Consider the following 26,230-nt stretch of genomic DNA (forward strand, 5'->3'; position numbering starts at 1 on the left):
ACCACCGTGTGGCAACGCCTCCTGGCCGGGCTATAAAGGGCCCCGAGGCAGGGGAAGGAGCACTCACTGCTGAGCTGCAGAACTGCCTCTCTCTCCACCTCCAGCCTCCACCATGAGCACCACTGTCAGGCAATACTCCTCCTCCACCTCCCTCAAGGGATTCGGGAGCCTGGGGGGAGGCTCCAGCAGGCTTTCCTCCGTGCGTGTCGGGGGGGGAGGCTACAGGGCCCCCAGCGTGCACGGGGGCTCTGGCAGCTACTCCGTCTCTTCCCGCGTCGTCTCGGGGCTCGGAAGTGGCTTTGGGGGCAGCTACTGCAGCAGCGTCGGAGGGGCCCTCGGCGGGGGCTTTGGGGGCAGCTTTGGGGCTGGCTTTGGGGCCGGCTTTGGAGGGGGCTTTGGAGGCGGCGATGGCATCCTGCCGGCGGGGGAGAAGGAGACGATGCAGAACCTCAACGACCGCCTGGCCGCCTACCTGGACAAGGTGCGAGCCCTGGAGGAGGCCAACACCGACCTGGAGGTCAAGATCAGGGAGTGGTACAAGAAGCAGGGCCCTGGTCCTGACCGGGACTACAGCCCCTACTACAGGACCATCGAGGAGCTCAGGAACAAGGTAGGACTGGGGATTAACATAACATCTTCATCAGAGTCACTTGTAAAAAGATGACCTTGTTCCTAAGAGCTGGAGGGAAGAGGATTAACAAATGGCCTGAGATTGGAAAACAGAAGGAGCTTTGGAATAACAGTTGCAATTTATGAACAGCAGATCATGAGGCACCAGGATGGGGTTTCCATTGACTGTTCCAGTGCAGGGAGAATGGTGGGGCAGGGAAGCAGGAGTCAGACACTGATTCATGTTACCTGATGTATGTGCCCCTGTAGATATGTGCTCCCTGTCAGGCTCCTGCTGGAGCTCAGCAGGCAGGGACACGTTATCTCTTGGCCCCTTCACTGTTGACTGATATGCAAATGGAGATGATAAGTCATTCTCACAATACAAACCCAATCTTTTCTAGAATGTAAGGAGGCTCAAGGTGGAGGTTAAAGTAGAAAGGAACTGTCCTATGGAATGGTTGTTCTTTGGGAGTTGCAGACACAGACATGAGTGAAATCCAAGGGTTGGATCACCCTGGGCTGTGGAAGGTGCTGAAATCAGATGTGTGCCCTGGTCTAAAATGCAGCGGATGAAATCAGGGCCAAGCTTGTGTCTTTATCCTTAGCAGCTCCTTGGATGATTTTAGGTAAAAGCCCCTGATCCAAAGCATCAGAATGTGCCATCCCTCCCTGCCCTGCCATCGCTGCCCCCCTTCTGCCCTCATCACTCATCCCCAGTGAGCTCAGGTTCCATGGAAGGGATGAGGTGTGGGGTTGGGCAATGACATACCTGGCCCGTGATTAAATTCCAGGGAAATGGGGCAGGGTCAGCCCCTGGGGTAAGTCACATTCCTAGAATTTTTCTGTTCTTTAACTGTTCTCTTGGGCTTCACCCTGGGGGGAAGGGCCTTTGCCTGAAGCTCCTCTTCAGATTCCAGCTTGTTGGGTGTGCTCTGATGGAGCACAGGAACACAGGAGCTGTCTCTGGATTTGAGCAAAGAAGTGCTGGGTCTCACAGAAACCCTCTGCTCCCGATCCAGGGGGAGGCAGATACTTTCCTCCCATCCCGCAGAACAGCTGAGAAATGACCACATCAATATTCCTGGATTATTCCCTGGATATCCCCTGAAGGAGCAGAACTCAGTGAGAGCTTTTCATTAGCTTGTGGCTACAGAAATTCCTGCTCACTAAACGGCCAATCATTTTCATAATCCCAGAGCAAATATTTGCACCTCGGGTGTAATTATGAAAGCCAAACTACGCAGGCACAAGGCACTCCTTCCTTCCTTCCTTCCTCAACCCTTTTCTTCTCAGCCAGGCTCTTCCCATTCCCAAAGCCTGGAGTGCTGCCAGGGCTCAGCATGGTGTGAGCACCTGGAGATGCCACCTGGGCAGGGCCGCGTGCCCATGGCAGTGTCCTCACGGGACTGAATCTGTGCTGATGGGAGATGGAGCTGAGCACCCCCGTCTCCCTCTTTGCAGAGCCCACCTGGAAGTCCAGCCCCACACCAGGAGGCCCAGTGCTGCTCCAGTCCCAGTCCTTCCCTGGATGGGATTGCTGCCAGCGGTTTAAAATGACTTTTTAACTCTTTTTCTTTCTTTTATCCCCCACCAGATTCTTGCTGCGACTGTTGAAAATGCCAACATCGTCCTGCAGATCGACAACGCCAGGCTGGCAGCGGACGACTTCCGAACCAAGTGAGTCCAACGGCTCTGAGAGCTCTTGGGACAAGGGGGGAAAGGCCTGGCTGTTCAAGGCTGTTCTTCCTGCACCTGGGGTTGCTCCACCAGGTCACTGCTCACTAGGAGTGGGACATTTGGGAATTGTGCATCTCTCCCTGGGCACAGCACTGACATTCCTGCACTGTGAGATCTGTGAACGCACACTGAATTACAGATTCTTGGCAGAAAATGCCAAGTTGGGGAAGGAAAAGACAAGAATAATCCTGTATGAGGTGGGTGTTTGCTGACTGTTGCTGTGCCCCCAGGTTTGAGTCGGAGCAGGCCCTGCGCCTGAGCGTGGAGGCCGATATCAACGGCCTGCGCCGCGTCCTGGACGAGCTGACCCTGGCCAGAGCCGACCTGGAGATGCAGATCGAGAACCTGAAGGAGGAGCTGGCTTATCTGAAGAAGAACCACGAGGAGGTGAGCACAGAGCCAGGCTCAAACTGGGACCTACGAATATTTCTTGTGCACCAGGTCAGGTCAAACATGCAGGAGTCTCTGCAATTAGGAATGTCAGGAGACATCTGAGGGGAAAGGGAGAGGGAAATAATCCCTTCAGACAGGACCTCCAGGAGGTCTGTGGGGTGCATATGCTGGGTGCAAATAAAAAGTTTTTCAGGATGGAAACATACCTTGTCACTGTGACGTGTATAATGTGTCTCTTCTGTATTAGGAAATGAGTGCCCTGCGCGGGCAGGTGGGTGGGGAGATCAGCGTGGAGATGGACGCTGCCCCTGGAATCGACCTGACCAAGATCCTGGCGGAGATGCGGGAGCAGTACGAGAGCCTGGCGGAGAAGAACCGCAGGGACGCCGAGCAGTGGTTCTTCACCAAGGTGAGGGGCTGGGGGGGAGCAGCGGGCACGGGGCCGGGGCTGTGCCCACCACTGGGGCTCTGAGGGCACGGCTCGGCCTCACTGCAGACGGAAGAGCTGAACCGGGAGGTGGCCATCAACACGGAGCAGCTGCAGAGCGGCAAGACGGAGATCACGGAGCTGCGGCGCACGATCCAGAGCCTGGAGATCGACCTGCAGTCCCAGCTGAGCACGGTACGGGGGGCGGGGGGCACCCGGGGACACGGGCCCGGGGCCGCAGGGCTGTGCCCCCCCGGCCGCCCCCGCGCCCCTGAGCCGGCCCCGTGCCCGTCCCGCAGAAAGCGGCGCTGGAGGGCACCCTGGCCGACACGGAAGCACGCTACGGCACCCAGCTGGCCCAGCTGCAGGCGCTGATCACCAGCGTGGAGGAGCAGCTGGCCGAGCTGCGCTGCGACATGGAGCGCCAGAACCACGAGTACAGGGTCCTGCTGGACGTCAAGTGCCGCCTGGAGCAGGAGATCGCCACGTACCGCCGGCTCCTGGAGGGCGAGGACGCCCAGTGCGTGAGGGGCTGCGCGGGGAGGGCGGCGGGAGGACATTGGGCATAGACACCACATGTGCTGCCTGGGGACTTGGTCCAGCCGCAGCTTTCAGGGCTGGGCTCCATATTCACACCAGCCGTGGATGCCCAGTGGCTCTGTCCCTGGTTTCTGCCTGGACTGGGATGCTGCACCAGGCCCCCTTCCCTGCTGGAGGGGGTCATGGTTCCTCTGCTCCCCAGCAGAGGCCAAGTGTAGCAGCACTTTTAGCAACCTCCATGAGCCCTCTCTGTTTTCCTGCTGCCTGAACACAGCTGTATAACAGCAGCAACAGATGTTTGTCCCTAACTTCTCTTTGGTTTTGTGCTTCTCCTGCAGCATCTCCTCCCAGTACTCCTCTGCCATATCCCCACACTCCGGCAGAGATGGTAAGAACCTGCCATCTCCTGAAGAATATTTGATAAAGTGTTAAGAAATTCCCTCCCTCCTGCCATGAATAACTGTCCCCCCTTTCCCCCTGCAGTGGTGACATCGTCCCGCCAGGTCCGCACGATCGTCGAGGAGGTGCAGGATGGGAAGGTGGTCTCCTCCCGGGAGCAGGTCGCACTCACCACTCGCTAGGAGGGCCAGTAGGACCCTCAACCCCAGGCTCAGGAGAGCAGTGAGCTGAGCCAAGCACTGCCTGAGGCCCTGGGTTGTGTCCCAGAAAGCTTCCTCCACCTCCTCCTCCTGCCTGTATTACCCTCATTCCGTGCAGGTGCCTTTGGACACACTTAATAAAGCTTTTTCTCCTCGCTAGTGCAGCTGCAGACTTGTCTATCACTGACACAAGATCCCTCAAAGCCTCAGGGTTGTGTGTTCATGCCAGGGAAAGTCCTAAGAAACCACAAGAAGAAGCCAGTGAGAGGAGGGGAATGGCAGGAGATGGGTTTCACCTGGAGGGACATGGGTTCCACCTGGGGCAAAGGTAATTGGAGACAGCTTTTTCTAATGAACTCATTGCTTGTAAATACACGGGACTGGCTGAGACATCAACTAGATTAGTGACAGAAATTGAAGGCAGTTATGGATAGATGAGGTCTGAGGTCAATGTGCCACGCGACTGATAATTAAAACCAACAAAATAAAGCTCAGTTCTCTTGGGATCATAAAAAATCACTTTCTCCTGTAAGCTGAACTTGAATGACTTCGGCAAGACTGCTGCTGTCAGATGTTCCATCTGGGACACGAGCCCAGTGTCAGGCTGGTTGGCAAACCTCATCCCCACTTGCCTGCTGCCTCTTTTGACTGTCTTTAAATCACACTATTGGGCAGGGAAACCTTATACAGAGCTTTCTATGCTGCCCCAGGGCTGCACTTAACAGGATCTAAAGTAACCATTGCTTAATCCGCACGGGGATGAGTAGCAATAATTTTTATCACTATCACGTCTAGTAGATCACTGGTAAAATCCTTCCTGAAACACAGGAGGCAGAAACAGCGCCTGAGGCCAAGCTGCCACTCAGGATTAGTGACACAGTTGGGCAGCAGGTACCAGGTGTGCCTGTGCCCACTTGCTTCCTGGAGAGCCAAAAGCGTGATGGAATCACTCAGACCCAGGTTCATGCTCTCTACAGTGGAACCTGGGAGCCCTGTCCATCTTGGATCATGGGCTCATGTTAATCCCCCACCTCAAGGATACAGATCTGGGGCTCAGACCAAAGGGAAAGGGACCAGTCTGCAGTAAATCAGCTTCCACAATGCACAAGAGGCTCCTGTGGCTGAGGCTCAGCTCACTCATCCCTTGGGTGATGAGTGGTGATTCATTGTCCCTCAGCCTCCCCGCAGCACTGAGGTCCCACTGAGCACTCACCACACACTCCCCGGCCCCAGCAGGTTGGGAAAGAGCTGGTGATGTCACACTGGGCATGACAGGACAGGCAGAGGAGATCGAAGAAGTGGGGAGCCTGCCAGGTCTTTCCAGAAAAAGGGAGTGTGAGATGTTATCGCTCTGTATCATCGTTCAGCAATTACAGAGAGGGCAGGAAACGAGCGGAGCGCAGAGTTCATGGACTGTGTCATGCTTCTCCCTCTCTGGAATAACACACCTTCCTTGGAGAAATAGGAAGTCTCCCAGGCTGACTGAGCCAGAGCTATGTCAAAAATTAAAACCAGATCAAGCAAAATGTACCTGAGCCTCCAGCTGTCTCAGGGTCTGCGGCAGTGGGCAAGGCTGCAGGCGGAAATCCTGAGAACACTGCTAATGTGCTGTGCTTATTTTCCATCAGAACAGAGTTATTTCAGTTTTAAATGGCAGCTTTTTAACTCTTGAGCCATCTGCAGACTGCCCCAAGTGTATGAATACAGAAAGGCTTTCTGCAAACCACAAATCTAACTGATGAAATACAAGTAGGAGGCTAAAAGAAGATGTCAGTCCAGGAGTACCGGCCTCCACGGGCAGCACAGGGAGGGATGGCTCCTTCTGCAGCCAAGAGGACACAAGGGAGAGATTGATCCAACAGCACATTTGGTTATCTCTGATTGTCACCCTGTGCTGAGATATTTACATCTATCAGCAGGAACTGCCTGAGGTGGAATCCTGAGGAGAGCTGGGGGAACAGCTGGGAGAGCTGATGGAGAGCCCAGATTTGTAATCAGTGGATTCAGTTCTCCTGGGGTTTTCCTTATTCATCAACATATATTTGCATCAATGAAAAAGGCCTTAATTCTGCATACAGCTCAGTGTAACACTGTTATCACAGGTGAGAGCGAAGTCCAAGCTCAGTACAAGTGATCCCTGTAGTGCTCCGAAGAAGGAAAATACCACAGGACTATTGGGCAATTTATTGCCTGTTACTACTCTTTGATACACACAGTATGTGTCCGTGAAACATGGACAAATTGTGACTCCAAGAGAAGGACAAATACTGGTTTTGGAGAGCGTTGCTCAGATTTTCTGGAAGCTCCAAGCACAAGAAGAAAAGCCTCATTAGGATTCAGCCAGGAGTTACAGAAGCAAGTTCTCAGCAAATGATGGTGAAACTTTAATGGACAACAAAATGAAAAAAGGGAAAATCAAGGATGTCCTTGAAAGGCATTTCATGACTGAGACACACAGGGAAATCTATGAGATGTGCCTGTGTCAAACTTAATATAAAACAGTAAGAACACTGACAATATATAATACTTACACAAGAATTGTCTTTCTAATTTTTGAAGCCCCTTGTGCTTCTTAGAGAGTTATTTTTACAATGCCCTCGAGGAGGGGGATGACTGTTATTATGGTTTCCATTCTACAAAGCATGAAATTGAGACTGGGAGGAGCTGAGTGAATTGCCTGGAGTGACTTGCAAAGCCGGGATCAGACCCTGGAGCACCCGGTGTCCTCAGAGGGGTGGAGATACAGCCAATGGCAGCTGGCAGAAAGTGGTGTGACAGGTACATCACCAGCCAGATAAGCAAATACTTTGTAAATACTTCGTATGGATTTTCCATAGTGACACACGGAAATTCAGCTGACAGTGGGCAGAGAGCTCTCCCTGCCTGGGCTGGAGCCGTGAGAGACACCCCATCTGGCAGGGGCTGGGCTGGGCAGTTCCTGGCTCCAGCTCTGCTCCTGGCATTCCCTGTGTCTGTGCACCAGCAGGGACTCGGGGTTTGGTGCTGTGTCTGAGTCAACGAGTCCCCAGGGAAGCTCTCTTGGACATGAAAACAGCTGGTGACTCAGGGATTGTTTGTAATAACGTGAAATGCTGGATCTCCTTCTTGGGGGCACATTATACTTCATCTGCATTAGCTTAAGAAACAGTCTGAAACCTTAAAATATCCAAAGGATTTCCCTCCAGGGAAATCTAATCTTTCTCATTTCCATTGCCCTGTTGAATCTGGTAATTCTGTGCTGGAGCACCCTTGGGAATAACGCCAGCGTGCCCATCCCCTGCCCCCGTCACACAGCCCAGGACACCGACAGAGAGCTGAACTATAATCCCTTTTCTCTCTATTTTTCACAAAGCTCATTACGTGGGAGCAGCACCTTCGCCTGGGGGAGGCTCTTCTGCTCATTTGTTACTTGAAGCAGTCATTTTTCCTGGTCAGGCCGGTGCTGCTGCTCCCGAAGTGCCTGTGGCAGCTCCTCGTGCCTGGCTCCTTCCTCTGCCCCCCCTGGGGCACAGCGGTGCCTGCGAGGGGCTCCCGAGTCAGCCGAGGACGAGGACGGGGCATCAGAGCAGCGCCCCGGGCTGGCTCCGAGGCTGTGGGCAGCAAATTTCCATCTGCAGACTCCAGTCGGGAAGTCAATAAAAGTTAATTCTGGAAGGAGCCTTCCATTAGGCAGGGAGATGCCGTCATTAGCAGGTCTCCTTGTCACAAAGTGAAAATCTCTTTAATGATATGAGGGCTGTGACTGCTGGCAGGGCCTGAGGTGTGCTCTGGTGTAAACCCAAGAGCTGGTTTTAATAAAAATTTCGCATTTTGGAAAGGAAAAAAAGCTGCTGTGAAGGACACACAAATTTGGAAAAATCAAGAGTGAAGTTACTGTTCTCCTTTACAAAAGCTGTAGAAATTCTAATCACCTTTGGTAAGGTCTGAAGTTCCAAAAGTAAGGAAGAAACGTGGACATCTCTGCTTAGTTTCCAGTAATTGAAAAAACCCCAAAACTCTCCACTCATTATGTGTTTTTTTTCTCCTCATTTAAAAAAAATCATAAAATCTTGTAATCACAGGATGGTTTGAGTGGGGAGAGACCTTAAAGCTCATCTCATTCGACCCCCTGCCACGGGCAGGGACACCTTCCACTAGACCAGGCTGCTACAAGCCCTGTCCAGCCTGGCCTTGAAAAATGAAGGACCATATAATTATGGATTAAATGAAATTAAATGTTTACTCAGCTCTGGTTTTATAATTCTTGGATGGAAAACAGACCGATTGTGGCCGGGCTGCAGCTGATCCCGACCCCAGCTCCAGGCAGGGCCTGGCCACCCCTGTGTGTGTCAGGGCACCCTGGCACCGGCTTCGCTTCCTAATGACGGCGTTAACGAAGGACAGGCACCCACAGAACCACCCCAGTGCTGCAGGAGCGCTGGGTTTGCAGTGGCAAGATAAAATCGAGCCTAATGAACTCACCCAAATGGCAGAAGCAATATTTGTGAGCCAGGCTGCAGCTAACACATCCTGTATGCCACGTGTCCAGGTGACCTGGATGCCAAACCCACAGCTGAACCACACGTGGGTGAGAGCCAGCCAATATTAGCATGGCTTTATTAATGTTATTAATAAAATTAAAGATTCAGATGACAAAACATTTTAATTATTTCCCTTCTTCCTCAATCCATCATTCCAGGACCGAAAAATAGCTTTAATATATATTTTTTTAAAGTTGTTTTTGTCTTTTCTAAATGTAACACCTAGATTGTATTTGGAGTGTTTCCACGGGGCTGATTAGAACTGGGTCAGACCTCTGCAGAGTCAGGCATCTGCTGAAATTCTGCATATTACTGTTTTAGAAATCTTATCCTGTGTGATGGTGAATATTCACAGTGAACTGCAATGTTTGGTGTTCAGGAAACATCCTCTTCTCTTATATTTTGGATAAATATTTGACTATTTTGTCTACCCTATAAAGCAGCAAAACAAACAGATCTCCCTCTGCAAGGGGATGTTTTGATGGAGGTAGGAGAAAGAGAAAGGACAAATCATCCCTGGTACATTCCAGTGCAATATTCCTCTGTGTTCTCCAAGAGCATTTCAAGGGGCTCACTCAACCCAGGGCCACACAGGATGGGACAGACCCTCGCTGCACAGTCCAGGGTGGTCTCCTGGCCCTGGTCCCAGGGACTGAGGGCAGCTGAGTGAGGGGACCCTCTCGCTCCTGGTGACAAAGGGGTCGAGCAGGCTGGGTCAGATAGGATGCCTTTCCCACAGCTTTCACTTTCCGGGTGGACTCGCCCACGCCGGGGGTGGATAATTGCCGTGGTGTTTCACTCCCCGGGCACTCTCGGGTATCGTCGGGTTTTTGTGTCACTGTTGTTGAGCTGTCATCACAAGTCAGACCTGATGATTCAGGAAGTAACATTTTTGATGTAGTTTTGAAACACGCTTCTGTTAACCAAAGCATCTTTCTGTTGTGGGATTTCTGGAGACAAACGCCTTTGGGGAATTATTTCCGGCTGAAAAAAAACACCTCCCAGCCAGGTCACAAGGAGGAAGAATAAACAGCCCTTCTCCAGTGGCACGATCCACGGGGACTGGTATAAATAGAGGACCAGGGGACAGAGGGATCACAGTTGGATCCTGCAGCGAGCTGAGCACTTGCCCCGGGCTCCGTCGGCTGCACCATGAGCTGTGCTGTCAGGCAGGTCGTCACCACCTGTGCCCAGGGCAGGGGCAGCACGGGCAGCAACGCGGCCGGCACGGGGAGGAGGGTCTCCTCCGCCTCCTCGGGGAGACACGCTGCCTACGACCTGGGTGCCGTGGGGGGCAGTTTTTCCGGCGGCAGTTTGAGCGAGGGATTTCTCGGGAAGCAGCTGAGCGCCGGCAGCGCGGCCGGCGGGAGCTTCGGAGCCACCCAGAGGGCTTGTTCTGCCCTGGGCTTCAGCAGTGGAGGCATCTGCACTCGAGGGGGTGGGGGCTTCCCCAGGGCTGGCGCTGGCTGCGGGGATGGGATCCTGTTCGCCAACAACGAGAAGGCCACGATGCAGAACCTCAACGACCGCCTGGCCTCGTACCTGGACAAGGTGCGGCTCCTGGAGGGGGACAACGCCGACCTGGAGTGCAAGATCAGGGAGTGGTACGCCAAGGTGGGGCCCAGCTGCGAGCCACGGGACTACAGCTGCTACCACAAGGAAATTGAAGACCTTCAGAACCAGGTAAATCCTTGTTCGTCAAGAAAGTTTAATATTTCCTTGGGCTTTGCTTTCCCAAGTGCAGAGCCCTGTCAGAGGGCAGAGGCAATGGCTCTGGAGGGGCAGGTGCAGTGATGGTTTATATGGAATGATGGTCCAAGGGAGGGGGATTCTGCATTTACTGAGAACTGACACTTCAGCACAGCCAGCTCCATCCAATTGGCACGAGGGTTTCCCTGCTGTGATCCCACCTAACTGATCAATAATCCCAGTACATGGAATCATTATAAAATACCCCGGGTAGGTGTTTCCTCCAGGGTCTTCTGGAGCCAGAGGAAGCTGCAAGCCCTAATCCCTTTCCTACATTTGCTTTTCCAGATCCTGTGTGCAGCCATGGAGACTAACAAAATCCTTCTGAACATCGATAACAACAGGATGACTGCTGATGACTTCAGAGTGAAGTGAGTACAGACCCGTGCTGGGGAAGGGCAGGTGAGGGGCGGTGACGGGGAAATCCCAACCCTCTGCCTGTCAGGCTGCACGGTCAAAAGCAGATTTTTTCCCCCAAACTCAAGTGAAAGGCTTGCCTTGCCCTGCTGCCCTGCTGACCCCCCTTTGCTGCCCGTGGTTTAAGGTACGAGACCGAGTGTGGTCTCCGGCAGAACGTGGATGCCGACATCTGCAACCTGCGGCCCGTCCTGGACCAGCTGGCCAGCTGCAAGACCGACCTGCAGCTGCAGTGCGAGGCTCTCACGGAGGAGATGTGCTGCCTCAAGACCAACCACGAGGAGGTCGGATCACCCCTCACCCAGGGAATAGAGAAGAAGGAAAGCCCCCCCCGGGGTTGATATTACTGATATGGTGCCCGTATTCCCTGCAGGAAATGAGCTGTCTGAGGAAGCAGGCGACCGGGGATGTGAGCGTGGAGGTCAATGCCTGCCCTGGCCCAGACCTGAGGAAGATCCTGGAGGATCTGCGGTGCCAGTACGAGACGCTGATGGAGCGCAACCGCAAGGAGACGGAGCAGTGGTATGCCTGCAAGGTACCACACCCGCCCAGGGCTGGCCCGGCACTGCCCCCTGGGACAGCAAAAGTGAGGGATTAGATGTCCTAATACCAGCAGCTGGGTCACAGGAGTGCTCAGATCTAACTGTGCTGCCCGATTTCTGTGCTCTGTCTGTGGCAGAGGGGCCACCACATGGTGTCACAGGGCCACAGGAGAGTAAATGGGGGGGGGGGGGTCAGCCTGCTCAGGGCATTGTGGGATGTGAGATGATGTGGGGACGTGAGGAAAGGGCTGCTCTTTTCTGACCTTGCAGATGGAGGAGGTGAATCTGGAGGTCGTCACAAGCAGCCAGGAGATCGAGTCAAGCAACAAGCAGGTCACTGAGCTGAGGCGGCAGCTGCAGGCCCTGGAAATCAACGTGCAAGCCCAGCTCACCATGGTAGGGATGCCACACGACTCACACCTGCAGCCCCCGTGACCAGGGTCGTGCCCGCAGCAAACCCAGGTACCTGTGTGCTTGTTCCATTCTCAGAAAGAAAACCTGGAATCCTCTCTGACGGAGACCGAGTGTCGCTACAACAAATACCTGGCTGAGCTGCAGACCCAGATCTCCTGCGTGGAGCAGCGGCTGGCTGAGATCCGAGCGGAAATGGAGTGCCAGAACCAGGAATACAAGACCCTCCTGGACGTCAAGTGCCGCTTGGAGCAGGAGATCCAGACCTACCACTGCCTGCTGGAGGGCGGCCAGCACGACATCATGTACGCAGACAGAGCCGGGCACCCCAAAATCCCTGTGCTTTGCCTTCCTGATACCAGTGGTAAAAGCAACACTGTGGTGAGGAACCAGTGCTGACCTGTTACCAGACAGGGCCTATTAGCAAACTGTGAGGCACCTGAGGATTTGGCTCTGATAAATGTCCAGGGTGCATGTCAGAGACCATTCTGGGGCCAGGGAGGGGGGCCAGGAGAGCCCCCAGAGCTGTCCCAGCCCCTGGCACGGTGCAGCAGCTCTTTAAGGGCAGCTTTGCTGGTAGCTGGGCAAGGTCTCTGACAAACACTGTCACATTAACTGAGTTATATTGGCTTTGCCAGAATGAGGCAGGGTTAGGGACTGGCAGCTAAATTAACTGAAACAATAAATTATCCAAACATTTTAAGCTTCACACAACAATTTTAATTAAAGTTTTGGGAATTTAATTTGTATGCAAAGCAGCTGTCTCTGCCCTGCCTCCCATTGACTGAGGTTTTTAAACAGCCAGGCTGTTAATCCCAGACATGGCTGCACACACACAACACCAGCCTGGGCACCCACCTGCTCCATTTGTTTGGAAAAGGAGGCATTGGAATGGTGGAGCCCTGAGAACTCTCCAGTCCTAAATTAGTTACATGACAAATCAGTTTTTGTTCCAAAATGCCAGTTGCAGTGGATGAAGGGACACTGTTAGTGTTTGTCTTGGAGCCTGGGGTAATCCTGGGATGGAAAAGGAACAGCAGCCAAGAGGCAGGCGGGAGGGAGCAGGAGAATGGTGGCCAATGGCCCTCAGGGCTCGGAGGGGAAACGGCAGCACTGACTGAAGAGACAGAGCTACAGCCAGTGCACAGGTCAGGGGGAGATCTCCAGGGTGGGAATGCCAAGGGCCTGGGTCTCCAGAGCTGTCTCCTTTCCACAGAGGGCCAGCAGGAAGAGGAGTCGCTGCCACATCAGCTGGGAGGAGCGGGGGGCTGAAAGCCACTCTGTGCCAGCCCTGCCTGCCCTGAGCCTGGCACAGGAGAGGGTCTGCCAGGTGAGGGGTCCTCCAGGAGCCAGGGAGTGGGACCATGAGCTGTCCTTTCAGTGCTGGGAACCTGGGGAAGAGGAGGATGAGAGGCTTCCAGGCTTTTCTGGGTGAAGAGGGGTTGGAGGTGGTGTCTTTTCCCTGGAAAGAGGCTGGGTCGGAGCCTGCCAGGCGGGATGGCAGCTATGACTGTTGGTGGTGGAGCACTGGGATTAACTGGGCTATGGTGGGAAGCAGTGGTAAGGAATGGTGGGAAGCAGTGGCAAGGGATGCAGCTGTGGGACATTTATACACCTCTGTAGAAATTAGGTTTGACACTGGGGAGTGCCCAGCAGTAAAGGTGTGGTTAAATAAGACTTCCAGCACAACATGGGAATGAGGAACTGGAAGGGGAATCAGTCAGTCACAGCTCTTTGAGAAGGTATAAAATCAAGCAGAGCTGGGGAGAAGAGGGAAGAGGAAGGTCAGTACAAGAGCAAGGGTGTGTAAGAGAAAGGCACATATGCAGAACCTCCTGAAAAAGTGATGCTTCCTGCTCTCCCTCAGGTCACTGCAGACCAGAGAGCCCCTCAGCCCCACTGCACATCCCCGAGGAGCTGTGAAGAACAAGCCATTTGGAAGAACAAGGCAAGAATAACCCGGGTGTTCTCAGTTGTGCTCCAGCAGCAGCCAGAGGGACTCCATGGGAGCTGCTCTGATCCCAGCACTGCCCCTCACTCGGGCTCCCCAGGGCTGTGCTGGTTGTCTGACAGCAACCAAGGCTTGTCTCTAATAAAACTTTGCTCCTACTGACACAGCCTCAAACCTGGGAAATGATTTCTACAAGTAAATTAATATACAAGTATTTAAAAAAAATAGTTATGCAGACACTGATATTCGAGGCACAGCTTTGGATGGAATCCACCCTCACTCTCCATCCACACACCCGTCACTGCAGGGAAGGAGGAAAACAAACTGTGTCCCCATCAGTGCTCCTGCTGAACTCAGAGGCTGAGGAGGGGATGGAGGGTGGAGGAGAGGGACCAGCCTGTGCTGTGGAAAGGGATGTTTGCTACCAGAGGAGGAGGCATTTGCTAAGACATGAGGTAGAAGGTGATGTGGAAAGAAACAGGCAGGGAGGCTGGGCAGAGGGCAGGGAGGGACTCTCGGGCTGTCTGACTGTCTTCTACTGAGAGACCTCTGAGAGAAAAAGGAGTCCTCATTAAAGTAGGTGTGTGCTAATATAATAAAATATAATATAATATCACATAATATAATGTAGCACACAACACCTATGACTTATTATGGATGTGCACTAGCAGGATAAAATCAAGAACAACAAGTTTTCCCAAATAATTGGAGCAGGAATTTTGAAAAGCAGGAATTTTGAAAGCCAGGCTCTGCTGGACTGTCCACGCCCTTCTGGTGGAGGCAAACAATTCCCAGAGAAAACACTAAACAAAGAACCTCTAAATGGATTTGTAAAAAAGGCAAACAGGAAGAACCAGCTGGCAACATGTGGGAAGATAAAAGGGTGAGACAAATTAATACGTGGGAGAGAATTTTTTTAAAAGTGAGACACAATAAACAGCCAGGAAAAAAAAAGCTGCTGGTGTTTTATTACCCCAGTGAAAGGAATGACAAACACATCCAGGAACACGACTGCATTTTGCTGTGTGTGCAAGCCAAGGCTCAGGATGCAGCCTGTCCCTCCTCACTGGCAGTGTCTGAGAGATGGGTCAGTAGGGCTGGGAGTGGTGTCACAGCCCTCACCCCTCATTGTGCGGCTCTGAAAGCCCTTTTCTCCCATGAAATATTGGATGGGGTTTGATGACTAACCTTAGACAGAAGCCTGAAATGGAGGATCCTAACAAGGCGGCTTCGGGGGACACAATGAGTCCAAATTAGTGCCCGTTTCTAAAGAGAGAAACAGCTCAGACGGTTCTGGAACAGCCTCTCCCTGAGCTCTGTCCAGGACACTCGTTAGCCCTGTGGGGTAATTGCTCTAACGAGCTCCTGGCCAAGCTCTGTGCTACTTTCCCTGCTCGGTTCTGCATCCCCCCTCCCGCAGCACTAATTACACTGCGCATTTGGGGGCGATCTAACCCCCCTCGGTGCTGACACAGCACCTCTGAGGTCACCACACGCTGCCCTCCCTGCCCAGACTCACAGCCTGGGCAGCCCTGGGAAATGATGGAGGCTGTGGAGGCTGCACAGGAGGAGGCAGGGAAGGGAAGGGAAGATATATGAAATGCAGAGGGCACAGTGCAAGAGACAACAGGACAAGAGTGACCAGGGACAGGGACTGCAGGTAAATGTCTGCCGTGTCCTCACACAGCTCTCGGGTCGTGCAGCTCGTGGCAGCTCAATCTGTCTCCTGTAAATCTTGTAAAAGCAAGAACCAACAGATATCTCAGAGACAGAGAGAGACTTGGGCTGAAGGTACAGGACTGGGAGAGGAACCAAGGATAAAGAGAGCAAGGGGGGGTGCCCAGGGAGAGGAGAGGGTGGTATCAGCACTCAGGCTGGTAAGCAGAAGATGAAATGCACTGTGACTGCTCCAGCAGATGTGTCTGTGTGCTACAGAGAGCACATGGGAATTACACCACCATCAGGAAAAATCCCCGAGGAGTGAACGCACCAGAGGTTTAAGGGATCAGTGAAGAAACAGAAAGAAAACAACTAATTTTGCAAATTGCCAATGCTGGAAATCAGCCACGAGTTCCGGACTGCACAGCACAGCCAATTATCCCTGATTACAGGCATGGTGTGTTTGGAAAGGCAGGCCATGTTCTGCTGTGATGTATAAACTGTAATTTCTCTACAGAAGTGTACTTCATGCAGTAGGCAGACAGGTACAGTCTCACTCACACCCACAGTAACTATCTGTGGGGTTTAGATTTTTGTTTACTGGCTTGTGCAACATTTGTAAAGAACTAGAGAGATGAGCAAACTCCTGCCATAACCCAACAGATTTCTCAGCTCAGTGCGCTGAATGACATAATCTAAACTGCCAGTAGGAGCCACAAATTTAAAGTGCATTGAAATTAAGAGACTTTAGTATGATATAAAGCTAAAAGACACTGTGGGGAGGCTCTGGCTGCTCTGCCCAGCTCTGTTGCACCCCTGACGGTGTCTGAGCGCAGGAAGCACCTGAACACAACAGGTTGTCAGGTTCTGGTCTGACCCTGTGGCTCAGCCTCGGTTTCCCTCCCATCCTGCACCATGCTCAGCTCTCCATGGGGGACTGGAACTGCTGTGGTTTCATCACCCATCACTATTCCCATCTATCCTAACGAATTCTCCAGGACTCTTCTCTGCTGTGATAACCTCCAGAGGTGCACAGTCTGGAGGCCTGGCTGCACTGCCAGTGTCTGGCAGGCACTGGAAGGAACCAACAGCCCTCACAAAGCGAATCAGGGGAGACTGTGAGCTTCAGTAGGAAGAAACCCAGCTGTGTCCATGTCCTGCTGAGCTCCTACTTCACACTGCAGATGCTCAGAGCCTGCAAATGTGAACAGTCAGCAAGAAACTGAAGCAGAGTCACCCCCTCGGTCTCAGAGGTGTATTTAAGCCCAGGCTGTTACCAAACCCACTGTGGTAATTATTTCACTTGCCTTACAGGATTTGGCTAAACATGGTGGTACAAACCAGTGAGTCACTAGCCAGGAAAAAGTCGTGGTCTGCATTTGAAAGATGAGAGCATGAGGCCTGGAGCTGGCTCAGTATCACATCAAAGAAGTGTTTAATAAGTGATGCCTAATGGCCATTATGCAAATTATTAATGGTAATTACAAGTGACAAGATAAAATCATACTCCAGTGTGGTTGCACAAACATCACTGAGGCAATGCTTATGAAAGCAAAGTTCTGTAGAACCAGACACACCTTTCTTGTAGTTGACACAGGAGAGCATTATCAGCTTTGATAAGCAAAGCCAGGCGAGCGTGTGGAGCCGGGCTGGGCACAGGGACCAGCATCCCGTGGGAATGTGACATCCTGCTGCTTCCCCCATCCCTGTGCACCAGAAATGACCCTTATCACCTCTTCCTCCACTTTCACTCTCTCACCCATCAGGCCCAGAGAACTCAGCTTGTTGGCACTGACATTGTGTGTGACCACTGCTCATCATCCTGGCCCATGGCCTGTCGTGGATTCCTGCACTTCCAGCTGCATGAAGCCATTTGTTTCCTCCTGCCTTACACTGAGGTTGTAAATCCTTTTGGGACACCTTCGTGTCTTAGACTTGCACAGTCCTTTCCCAGCCTTCTGCCCCAAGGCTGTGTCCCAAGGCTACAGGATTACAAATAAAAACAAAAGTGGAGGTAAAGAAATCAGTGTAATGGGGGAAGAAGCCGGTACTGAGGGATGTTTTGGAATGAGGCAGTGGCTCCCAGCTAGAGAAAGCAGAACCACACAGCCAGTGAGCCCCACACAGCCTCTGTCTGGCCTTGGTGCTGAGCCTGGAGCCCCAACACAGTCACAAGGAGCGGGACAACACCACAGTGTGTTTTTAAGATACAGCCAGGTTAGTCAGGGACTGGCTTCTGGGTGCACTGGCTGTACCAGACACATGTCCCACATCCCAGTGGAACCAGCAGGAGCCCAGAAAAGCTCCAAAGAATGCAACTGCATCCCAAATATGAGTACTTTGGCAGAACTGTATGGTCGTGTCTAACTCTCCCTGGTGAAATGGGATTTGGGAGCCTGTGGACCTTTCACCAGGACGTGAGTGAAAGGTTGTACAATGCTGCAAACCGATCTGTTTTGTGGAGCAAGACCTGTTCCTTCTTCCTGTCAGGGAGCTGCTGAAGGGGGGGGGAGGTGCTCCATGTCCACCCATAGAGAAATGTCCACCATCCTCCTAAAGCCAAGAGTCTGCAAGGGAAAGAAAGGCACCCCCAGCCCCGTGTCTGCTCTTGGGTAACTCCTGAAAACCTCCCCAGCAGAAGCGAAGCTCCAAGCAAGCATTACATTAATTTCTGTTGGCTCCAACAGCCACACCCTGTCTTCAATTATATTCCTCAAAACGACGGATGAAAGCCAGATTTGCTCCCTCTCCTCCTTTTCGCTCATGATTTTCCCGACTGCGAGTCTGGGCTCTGTGGGGAGCACGGGGGCTGTGTCTAGGGGAGGATGGACTTGTATTTCAGGCACTGCAGTCTCAGTGAGGAATCTGAGCTCCGACAGACCCGGCTCAGTCCTCGAGCAAGTTATTTCCCTGCGCCATATGAATAATGAATATTCCTGGATGCTGCCAGCCTTGGTAGGCGGCTTTTTATCATTTCGGATCTAAGTAAAGAAATAAATTACTCCACCGGAGAGTGGAGAGCCTTAACTCATGCTGGTGTGAAGACAATCACAGCTAAACATGCTTGGGGTCACTCTCATACCATGGTGGCAGAAGCCACCAACTTCCCACCAGTCCATGAGGTGTCTGAGGGTACCAGTGTGGGTTTTCTCTGCCCTTCCTCCCAGAGATGACGCTGCTCTTGGGGCTCCCTGAGTGTCACCTCACTGCCAACGAGGATCTATCACAACTGCTCCTGTGAATACCCAAACATCCTTGAGACAAAGGTGGCTCGTGAGTAAGAGTTGCGTGGAAATTCCACCCTGTAGGGGACAGAAGCCGTCGTCCCCCCGGAGAGCAGAATATCCTCTCATTACAGAGTCTGCTGGAGAAGGACACTGGCACTGGTGGAGCCAGTTCTCTGAAGGCTCCCCTGGCTGCCCCTGCCTGCTTGGGCTGTGCTCACTCCTGCTACTGCTCCAACAAACTCAGTAAGAATTGCAGGACACTTTTGTCCTCCTTGTCCTGTGCTCAGCACAATCTTAGTAACGGCCAAGACCCGCAGGGTCCCATCTGAGTCCACCCAGGGAACTGGATACATCGCCCATGGATACTCCCTTTCCTGTCCTCTCTGTCTTTATCTCCGATCACCACAAATTGGTGCAGCAAGGACAGCAATTACAGTAATTGAAAAATAACTTCAGCGAGGTCCTTCGAACACTGCAGGTGACATCAGCCCCGTGTCACCCACACACAGGGGACACTGAGCCAGCCTGAGCAGCGCAGTGTGAGCAACTTCACTTCTTGTGTTTCCATGACCAGGGGAGGTTAAGCCATACACAGGGAACTAAACCCATGGGGAACTGCCTCACTGATCTAGGAAATCTCACTGTAAAGCAGGTATTAGAGCTGTGCCAGGTGACCCACATCCACAGTACAGTGTCCCTGGTCTGTTCACTACTATGGTTCACACTTTTCAGAAATGAGAAATTCTATTAGTCTCCCATTTCTGTTTCACGAACTCTACCACAGCATGTGATATAAAAATGGTTATTGGACTAAGAATAAAATAAATACAAATTAATAAAAGATAAAAGACACTTTGATGTTATAAATACCAATGTTTCTTCTTTGTACATAATCTAGGGCAACTTTTTTCTCGACTTGTTGCAAAGTTTGCATCATACAAAAAGCTGATGACTCACAAAACACTATTTTACTTTTTGGAATAAGCTGCTGACATGTAAAGTATCTTCCTTGTGAACTGGGATTTCTAGAGGGAAACTGCCTATGGGCTATTTATTCTTGGCATAAACAGCCAGACTAGCCAGCCCCGTGGGAAGAAGAAACACCCCACAGGTGACACCCCCTTTGGAAGGTATAAATGCAGACCTGCGGCAGCGCCAGCCTGCAGTCGGACTCAGTATCACGCTCTGCATCTCGCTTTGGGCTGTGGGTTGGCGCTGCAGCTGGGCCTCGCCATGAGCTGTAGTATTAAGCAGACAACTGGCTCTCTCAGGGGCAGGACCAGCGGGGGCAGCTGCGTGGTTGGTGGCGGTGGTGGTGGTGGCGGAGCGCGGATCTCCTCGGTCTCCTCCGGAAGATACACGACCTGCGGGATAGGCGGGAGCCGAGGGTTCTCCGGGAGGAGCTACTGCGGTGGCGTGAACTACGGAGGGGGACTGAGCACCGGCAGCTTGGTCGGAGGGAACTACGGAGGCGGCTTAGGAGCCGCTGTCCTCGGAGGATGCCCGGGCATGGGATTCAGCGGTGGCAGCGCTCGCTTCGGCGGTGGCATGGCAGGGGGCATGGGAATGGGGCTCGGTGGAGGTGGTTTTGCTGGTGATGGCATTCTTCTTTCTGGTGACGAAAAGGTCACCATGCAGAACCTAAACGACCGCCTGGCTTCTTACCTGGACAAGGTGAGGTGCCTGGAACAGGAGAATGCTGACCTGGAGTGCAGGATCAGGGAGTGGTATGCCAAGCAGGGCCCTTTTTGTGAGCCACGGGACTACAGCTGCTACTACAAAGAAATCGAAGATCTTCAGAACCAGGTAACATCCCTTCTCAGCTTCTTTCTCCCTTGAAAGCCTCTCCCCCGGTGCTGCCCACATTGTCAGGAGTAACAAATCAATGTTGTAAAATGCTCTTTGCAAACATCCATTATAACATCTGCCTGTGGAAAGCCCCAGAGCTCAGAGGTGAAATCTGGAGGGTTTCTGTTGCTTTTATTCGTCAGATATACTAAAGGGGGAAATGTTACTTCATGGAATGCATCTGGATGGGCTCGGTGATCCTTCTGAATTCTGTTAGTGCCAAGGTGTTTAAATAGACACGTGGCAAGAAAGGAACTAAAAGATAAATAAATAATGGATTGCAATAATTTGCCTGAATTTATATTATTGCCATCAGTCTTGCAGAATTCCAGTTAAACTTTATTTCCTCTATTAGTTTACTCTCTCATAAGCAATTGGGGAGTACAGGATGTCTAATTAAAGGTAAGAACAAAGACAGCATTGCCATAACACATTTGAAATGAGCAATTTGAAATTCAAAATGTTTACAAAGTGTGTTTGGCAAAAATTTAGGATGTCAATGCATAAAGAAGAATAAAGTGAAAAGAATCTGGGAAAGGGACAGAATGAGACCAGCTTGTCATTAAGTCTTCAAACAAAATCTTTAAATCTCTTATCTGTGAAAATAAGATTTAGATTTAAAAGGTTGAGGTGGATTGTGGCAGGTGCTGGACACTAATTACACCTCCCAGACTGCTCGTACCTGAACCATGAATTTTATCATTTAATGCCTTCACTGCACTTCACTGAACACCCCTGTGAGCGCTGCACCCCTCAGCTCCCCATCCCTGCTACCCAGGACGTCAAAAAAGGAAAGGGAGAACGGGGTCTGGTGGCACTGGGCAATGGGAGCAGAGATTTCAGGAGTGAATGTTCTTTTTCCAGATTGTCTGTGCAACCATAGACAACAACAAGATCATTCTGAACATCGATAACAGCAGGATGACAGCTGACGACTTCCGAGTGAAGTGAGTACCGTGGGCTGCCCCCTCCTCTGTCCCCGCCCCCGGAGCTCTGGGCAGCTCTGCTGTGACCCACGACAGCCTGGAGGCTGCACAGAGAAGCCTCTAGATGCCCTAATAAGGGCAGTTCCAGGAGGGAAAGTCTGGGATGCCGAGCTGGGTTTGAGTGGAGATCAGAGTTCTCCAGGAAGCAGAGGGATCTGCAGCGAGGGTTCAGCTGAGCTGCTGTTCCAGCACGTGGTGTCTTTAAAGGGGAAGGTTTTGTTTTTCCTGCCGGAGCTCAGAAACGCTCGTGGTGGTGTCAGACACTGACTGCTCTCTGTCTGTTGGCAGGTACGAGACGGAGCTGGCCCTGCGCCAGAGCGTGGAGGCCGATATCAACGGGCTGCGCCAGGTCCTGGACCAGCTGACGCTCTGCAGGTCCGACCTGGAGGCACAGCTGGAGTCGCTGCGGGAGGAGCTCTGCTGCCTGAAGAAGAACCACGAGGAGGTAGGTCCTGCCCCTCTCCTCTGAAAACCCTTCACTCCTGAGGGATCCATCCTCCCTCGCCCCAGGATGCTGCTCGGGGGGACAAGTGGTTGATGGAGACCATGGTGTGACCCCGGAGCTGTGAGGGTCCAGCAGAGAGGGGCTGTGCCAGGCTCTGCTCCTCCCTGCAGGGCAACTTGGCTGCCTCAGTTCTTTCCTCCTTTTTAAAAACTGACCTGGTCTGGGTGGTGTTTCCAGGAAATGTGCTGTCTGAGGAAGCAATCGACTGGAGATGTGAGCGTGGAGGTCAATGCCTGCCCCGGCCCAGACCTCAGGAAGATCCTGGAGGAGATGAGGTGCCAGTATGAAACACTGATTGAACGCAACCGCAAAGAAGTTGAGGATTGGTATGAGTGCAAGGTGAGTAAATTCCCACACCTCTGACCTTCCCCAGCTAACACTCAGGCAATGGTCCCCCAGGACTTAAACCTTTAAACCATTAAAGCCACACGACAGACTGTAATAGCATTTAGAATTGGTTCAAAGTGACCAAGGGACACAGGGAAGGGATGCTGCTGCCCTGTGTCCTTGTCATGGGGTGAGGGAAGCACTCCATGCTGGTGAGACTTGAGGCAGGAATTCTCTACAAGGCCATAAGTGGTGAGAAGAACTGGAAGCAGCACTGTTAGAAGAGCAAGAGGAATGACCAGCAGGGTTTACACTCCATTAGGATGAGAGTTTTCACCCAAACCTTTCTCATTTCAAGTTCTTGCCAACTTCTCTGCTCTTTCCTTAATACTTAATCTGACTTACAATGCACCTTCCCTGAACTCCCTCTTTACCCTGGACTGGTGATTTCAGATTGAGGAGGTGAATCGGGAGGTGATTACAAGCGGTCAGGAGGTGGAGACGTGCAACAACCAGGTGACCGAACTGAGACGCCAATTGCAAGCCCTGGAAATCGATCTCCAAGCTCAGCTCAGCCAGGTGGGTGACGAGCTGGTGCAAACCTCAGCCACCTCACAGAATTTGCAGCTAAACGCGGCGTTTCTCCTGCCTGTATTTGCATTGTGCCCCTTGTCACCCCTCAGAGGGACAACCTGGAGTCCTCGCTGGCGGAGACAGAGTGTCGCTACAACAACCACCTCGCTGAGCTGCAGAGCCAGATCACCTGCGTGGAGCAGCAGCTGGCTGACCTGCGGGCAGAGATGGAGTGCCAGAACCAGGAGTACAAGATCCTGCTGGACGTCAAGTGCCGCCTGGAGCAGGAGATCCACACGTACCGCTGCCTGCTGGAGGGCGGCCAGCAGGACCTTATGTAAGTGGGCTTGAGACTCACCGAAAGGTACAGTGGAACACCTGTGTCCTGGTTATTTTGGTGTAACAGCAAAGGGAAGGTCCTTTTCCCTTACTGACCTACTTGGGCTGCCTGGTGCCAATGGTGGGGACCTGCTGCCCTGCCCTGTGCCAGCTGCTGCCACAAGGAGAGTGGTCACTGAAACCTTCAGCCCATTTTCTGCCAAAAAGGGAACCTGACTGAGAGCAGCTGGGACACTGAAAATCTGTAGCTCTAGTTTGTCTGTCCTTTCCCTCACTAAAATGTTATTTTCTGTCCCCTCAGTCAGCAAGGAGGAATTGGTCAGTCTTCGGGTCTAGGAGGAGGAGTTGCAAGAAGCAGTGGGATAGGAGGAGGAGGCATCATTAGGACAAGCCACACTTACACTTCGTCTGCCCAGATCCCATCCTGTGCAGCTGCGGAGATCCAAGGTAAGAACTGCCCCACTCTGAGGGTTTCCACAGTTTCCTCTGCTCTAATGCAACACGGATGGGCAGGAAGAAAGATCTTTCCCAGGCAGCTTACAGATGTACTTGAAAGTTTATTGTGGGGCCCCTGGGAAATACAGGATGGGAGGCACAGAGGAGTGGCTGAGAGGAGAGCTTTTGGGAGCTGGGACTCTGCTGAGACACAGGAGAACTGCCAAAGGGAGGAGGGGAAGAGGGATAAAAGGGAGATGGACAGAGTCAGCAGGCAGGCAAGCCATGGACAACATGGAGAAAAGACTGACATGAGATGGGGGCAGAGGAAAGAGCAGGAGAAAGCAGAGTGCTCAGAGATCAAGGTGGAGGTAGAAAAAGCAGGAATCATGGGAATACTGGCAGATAACTGCTAGTCCTAGTTCAAGAGGAAGCTTCCAGCCAAACTGAAAAGGAAAGAATGAAATATGGTGAGAGTTGGTCCAGGAAATGAGAGTGAGCAGGGGCATTGTTCCAGCACGGACCCCAATGCCATTCCCTCATCCACATCTCCAGCTTCCACTGCCTGGCATGGAGAAGGGCAGCCTGTGCTACAGCACAAACAGATCCATCTGCCTGGCTGGCAGGAGCCATTGAACCTTCCCAAGAAGGGGCAGTATTTATCTGAAGTTCTAATTGAATTGGCTTGTGAAACGATCACGTGTGGGGAATGACAGTGTGGGAAAGAATCCATTTTTGCCATAAACACAGTAATGTTTCCTTTGATCTCTCCAGTGCCTTGCCGAAGGATTTGTGATTAAGCAGAGAAACAAGAATATCCAAGAGAAGCCTGAAGCAGAGCTATGGGTGAAGAGAGAATATTTACTGCATGTGTCTGCAGAGAGCACGGGGCGTGCTCGTCTGCGCCGCTCAGCCGTGCTAAGCAATGTGCCAGAGGGATGAGCAGAGCGTTGGGCCACATTCTGCTTTGGTTTGCTATTTGCTTTTCCAGTCTGTGTTGCTGTGTGTGGCCCAGCACCACGACTATCGCTGCAGTCAGCCAGTGATCAGCCATCACTAATGTACCTGCTGCTGAAAAACGTCTCTAATAAAACTTTGCTTGTGCCTGATGCAATCAAGAACGTGCGTCTGAGGCTGAGTTTCTTTAGAACACCAGGTGCTGAGCCATGGGCACACGGGGCACCTAAACTGGTCGGGGTCATCCTGCACTGGGAGCAAAGCTGCTTTGCCAGCAGGAGCCAGAGAGCGGCCTCGCTGACCTGGCAGGTCTTGTCCCACTCCTCCCTGTCACAGCCCGAGGCAGATGTTGCCTGTTCCTGCATGACCCACATGGACAGGCAGGTCAGCATGTCCTTCCCACACAGCACTGGGCTAAAACACAGTCCTAGAAAAGTTCTGAGCGTCACTGGGGGAACATCTGGAGACATTTTGCCTCAGTCCCAGTCTAGTGCTGACACATCTGGGCTGGGGCCTCTCATACTCCATCACCCAGCCTGGAGGTTGTGATTAGGGTGAAGAGGAAATCTTGGTCTCCATTCAGTTTCTCCTGACATGGCTTATGTTTGGACCTATTCCTTTAATTCTATAGAAATCTTCCCACTGGGAAAAGGACTGGAGGCAAAAGGTTTATCTCCTCTATTTTCCCACAGTGACTGAGTCATTTACTGGTCATCCTTCTGTTGCAAAGAGTTTCAACCTGAACATCAGGAACGGTTGGAAGATCATCTTTAGATGAAACACACCTTGTCTGGGGAGCTGGGGAGGGCAGGGTGGGAGCTGAAAATGAGCAGCTCAACAGAGAACAGAATGGAGAAAAAAGCCACAGAGGCACTCAAACCTCACAGGTAAGACAAGGATCACTCTTGGGCCTCGACCAGCAGCTGGTGCTGAGCCAGTGCATCCTGGCACTGACCTGCCCCGAGGCACCCTGGGTTTGCAGAACTTGCAGTTAAAAGCATTATGAGGGTGTTTGGAGGATTAAAGTGTTGGTCCAGAAAGCCAAGCAGTGACGGGTGACTGTGATGTGGCTGCTACAGAGTCAGATTCACCTGTGACATGACCTGGAAAAGCAAAACTCCTGGTCACTTCTTTTCTGTCAAGGGCTGGAGGTTATGGGCCAGCAGGCTCAGGGCAGGAGGAGGACAGGCACAAAGAGAAAACCACTTCAGGACTGTACATACAGCACACGGCTCTGCTGCTGGGGCTTCTGTACTCTCCTGATACTGAAACAGATTTTACACAGCATCGAGTCCCTGAAGAAGTTTAACCACTAAAGTTCAGGGAGCAGGTGAAAGGTGCCCTTGGAGAGAAGGTGTCTCAGTGGTATTTCTTTTATTTCATCTACCAGACACTAAGCTCAATAGTATCCATGGGCAAGACAAGAAAATGTAGCACTGGAACATCTGCAGTGACCAAAGTGGCCAAAGGTAGAAG

General features: G+C 52.2%; 3 protein-coding genes and 1 long non-coding RNA gene across 4 annotated transcripts in view; 3 read left to right on the forward strand and 1 right to left on the reverse strand.

Annotated features, from left to right (window-relative positions):
- Window positions 1-11: 11 nt before the first annotated feature.
- On the forward strand, window positions 12-4,645 carry LOC127474154 (keratin, type I cytoskeletal 14). The gene is made up of 8 exons (XM_051794649.1): window positions 12-610; window positions 2,207-2,289; window positions 2,580-2,736; window positions 2,990-3,151; window positions 3,239-3,364; window positions 3,469-3,689; window positions 4,048-4,097; window positions 4,193-4,645. The coding sequence occupies exons 1-8, from the start codon at window positions 113-115 to the stop codon at window positions 4,288-4,290; spliced, it is 1,395 nt and encodes a 464-aa protein (XP_051650609.1). The 5' UTR covers window positions 12-112; the 3' UTR covers window positions 4,291-4,645.
- Window positions 4,646-10,337: 5,692 nt separating this feature from the next.
- On the forward strand, window positions 10,338-13,311 carry LOC127474175 (keratin, type I cytoskeletal 13-like). The gene is made up of 7 exons (XM_051794680.1): window positions 10,338-10,511; window positions 10,866-10,948; window positions 11,122-11,278; window positions 11,368-11,529; window positions 11,807-11,932; window positions 12,026-12,252; window positions 13,164-13,311. The coding sequence occupies exons 1-7, from the start codon at window positions 10,338-10,340 to the stop codon at window positions 13,249-13,251; spliced, it is 1,017 nt and encodes a 338-aa protein (XP_051650640.1). The 3' UTR covers window positions 13,252-13,311.
- Window positions 13,312-19,785: 6,474 nt separating this feature from the next.
- LOC127474149 (keratin, type I cytoskeletal 19-like) lies at window positions 19,786-24,918 on the forward strand. Its single transcript, XM_051794641.1, has 8 exons — window positions 19,786-20,590; window positions 21,497-21,579; window positions 21,907-22,063; window positions 22,301-22,462; window positions 22,904-23,029; window positions 23,134-23,360; window positions 23,664-23,809; window positions 24,572-24,918. Exons 1-8 carry the CDS (start codon window positions 20,018-20,020, stop codon window positions 24,595-24,597), a joined length of 1,500 nt encoding a protein of 499 aa, XP_051650601.1. The 5' UTR covers window positions 19,786-20,017; the 3' UTR covers window positions 24,598-24,918.
- LOC127474194 (uncharacterized) overlaps window positions 22,308-26,230 on the reverse strand; it is a 102,652-nt gene continuing 98,729 nt past the window's right edge. The window contains exon 3 of the long non-coding RNA XR_007905755.1: window positions 22,308-22,384. This is a non-coding gene — a long non-coding RNA (uncharacterized LOC127474194). The remainder of the gene's footprint in view (window positions 22,385-26,230) is intronic.

The sequence above is a fragment of the Manacus candei genome, unplaced genomic scaffold (genome assembly GCF_025592945.1).
Source record: "Manacus candei isolate 608988 ecotype Guabito, Panama unplaced genomic scaffold, ASM2559294v1 h1tg000040l, whole genome shotgun sequence".
In the NCBI taxonomy this organism is placed as follows: Eukaryota; Metazoa; Chordata; class Aves; order Passeriformes; family Pipridae; genus Manacus; species Manacus candei.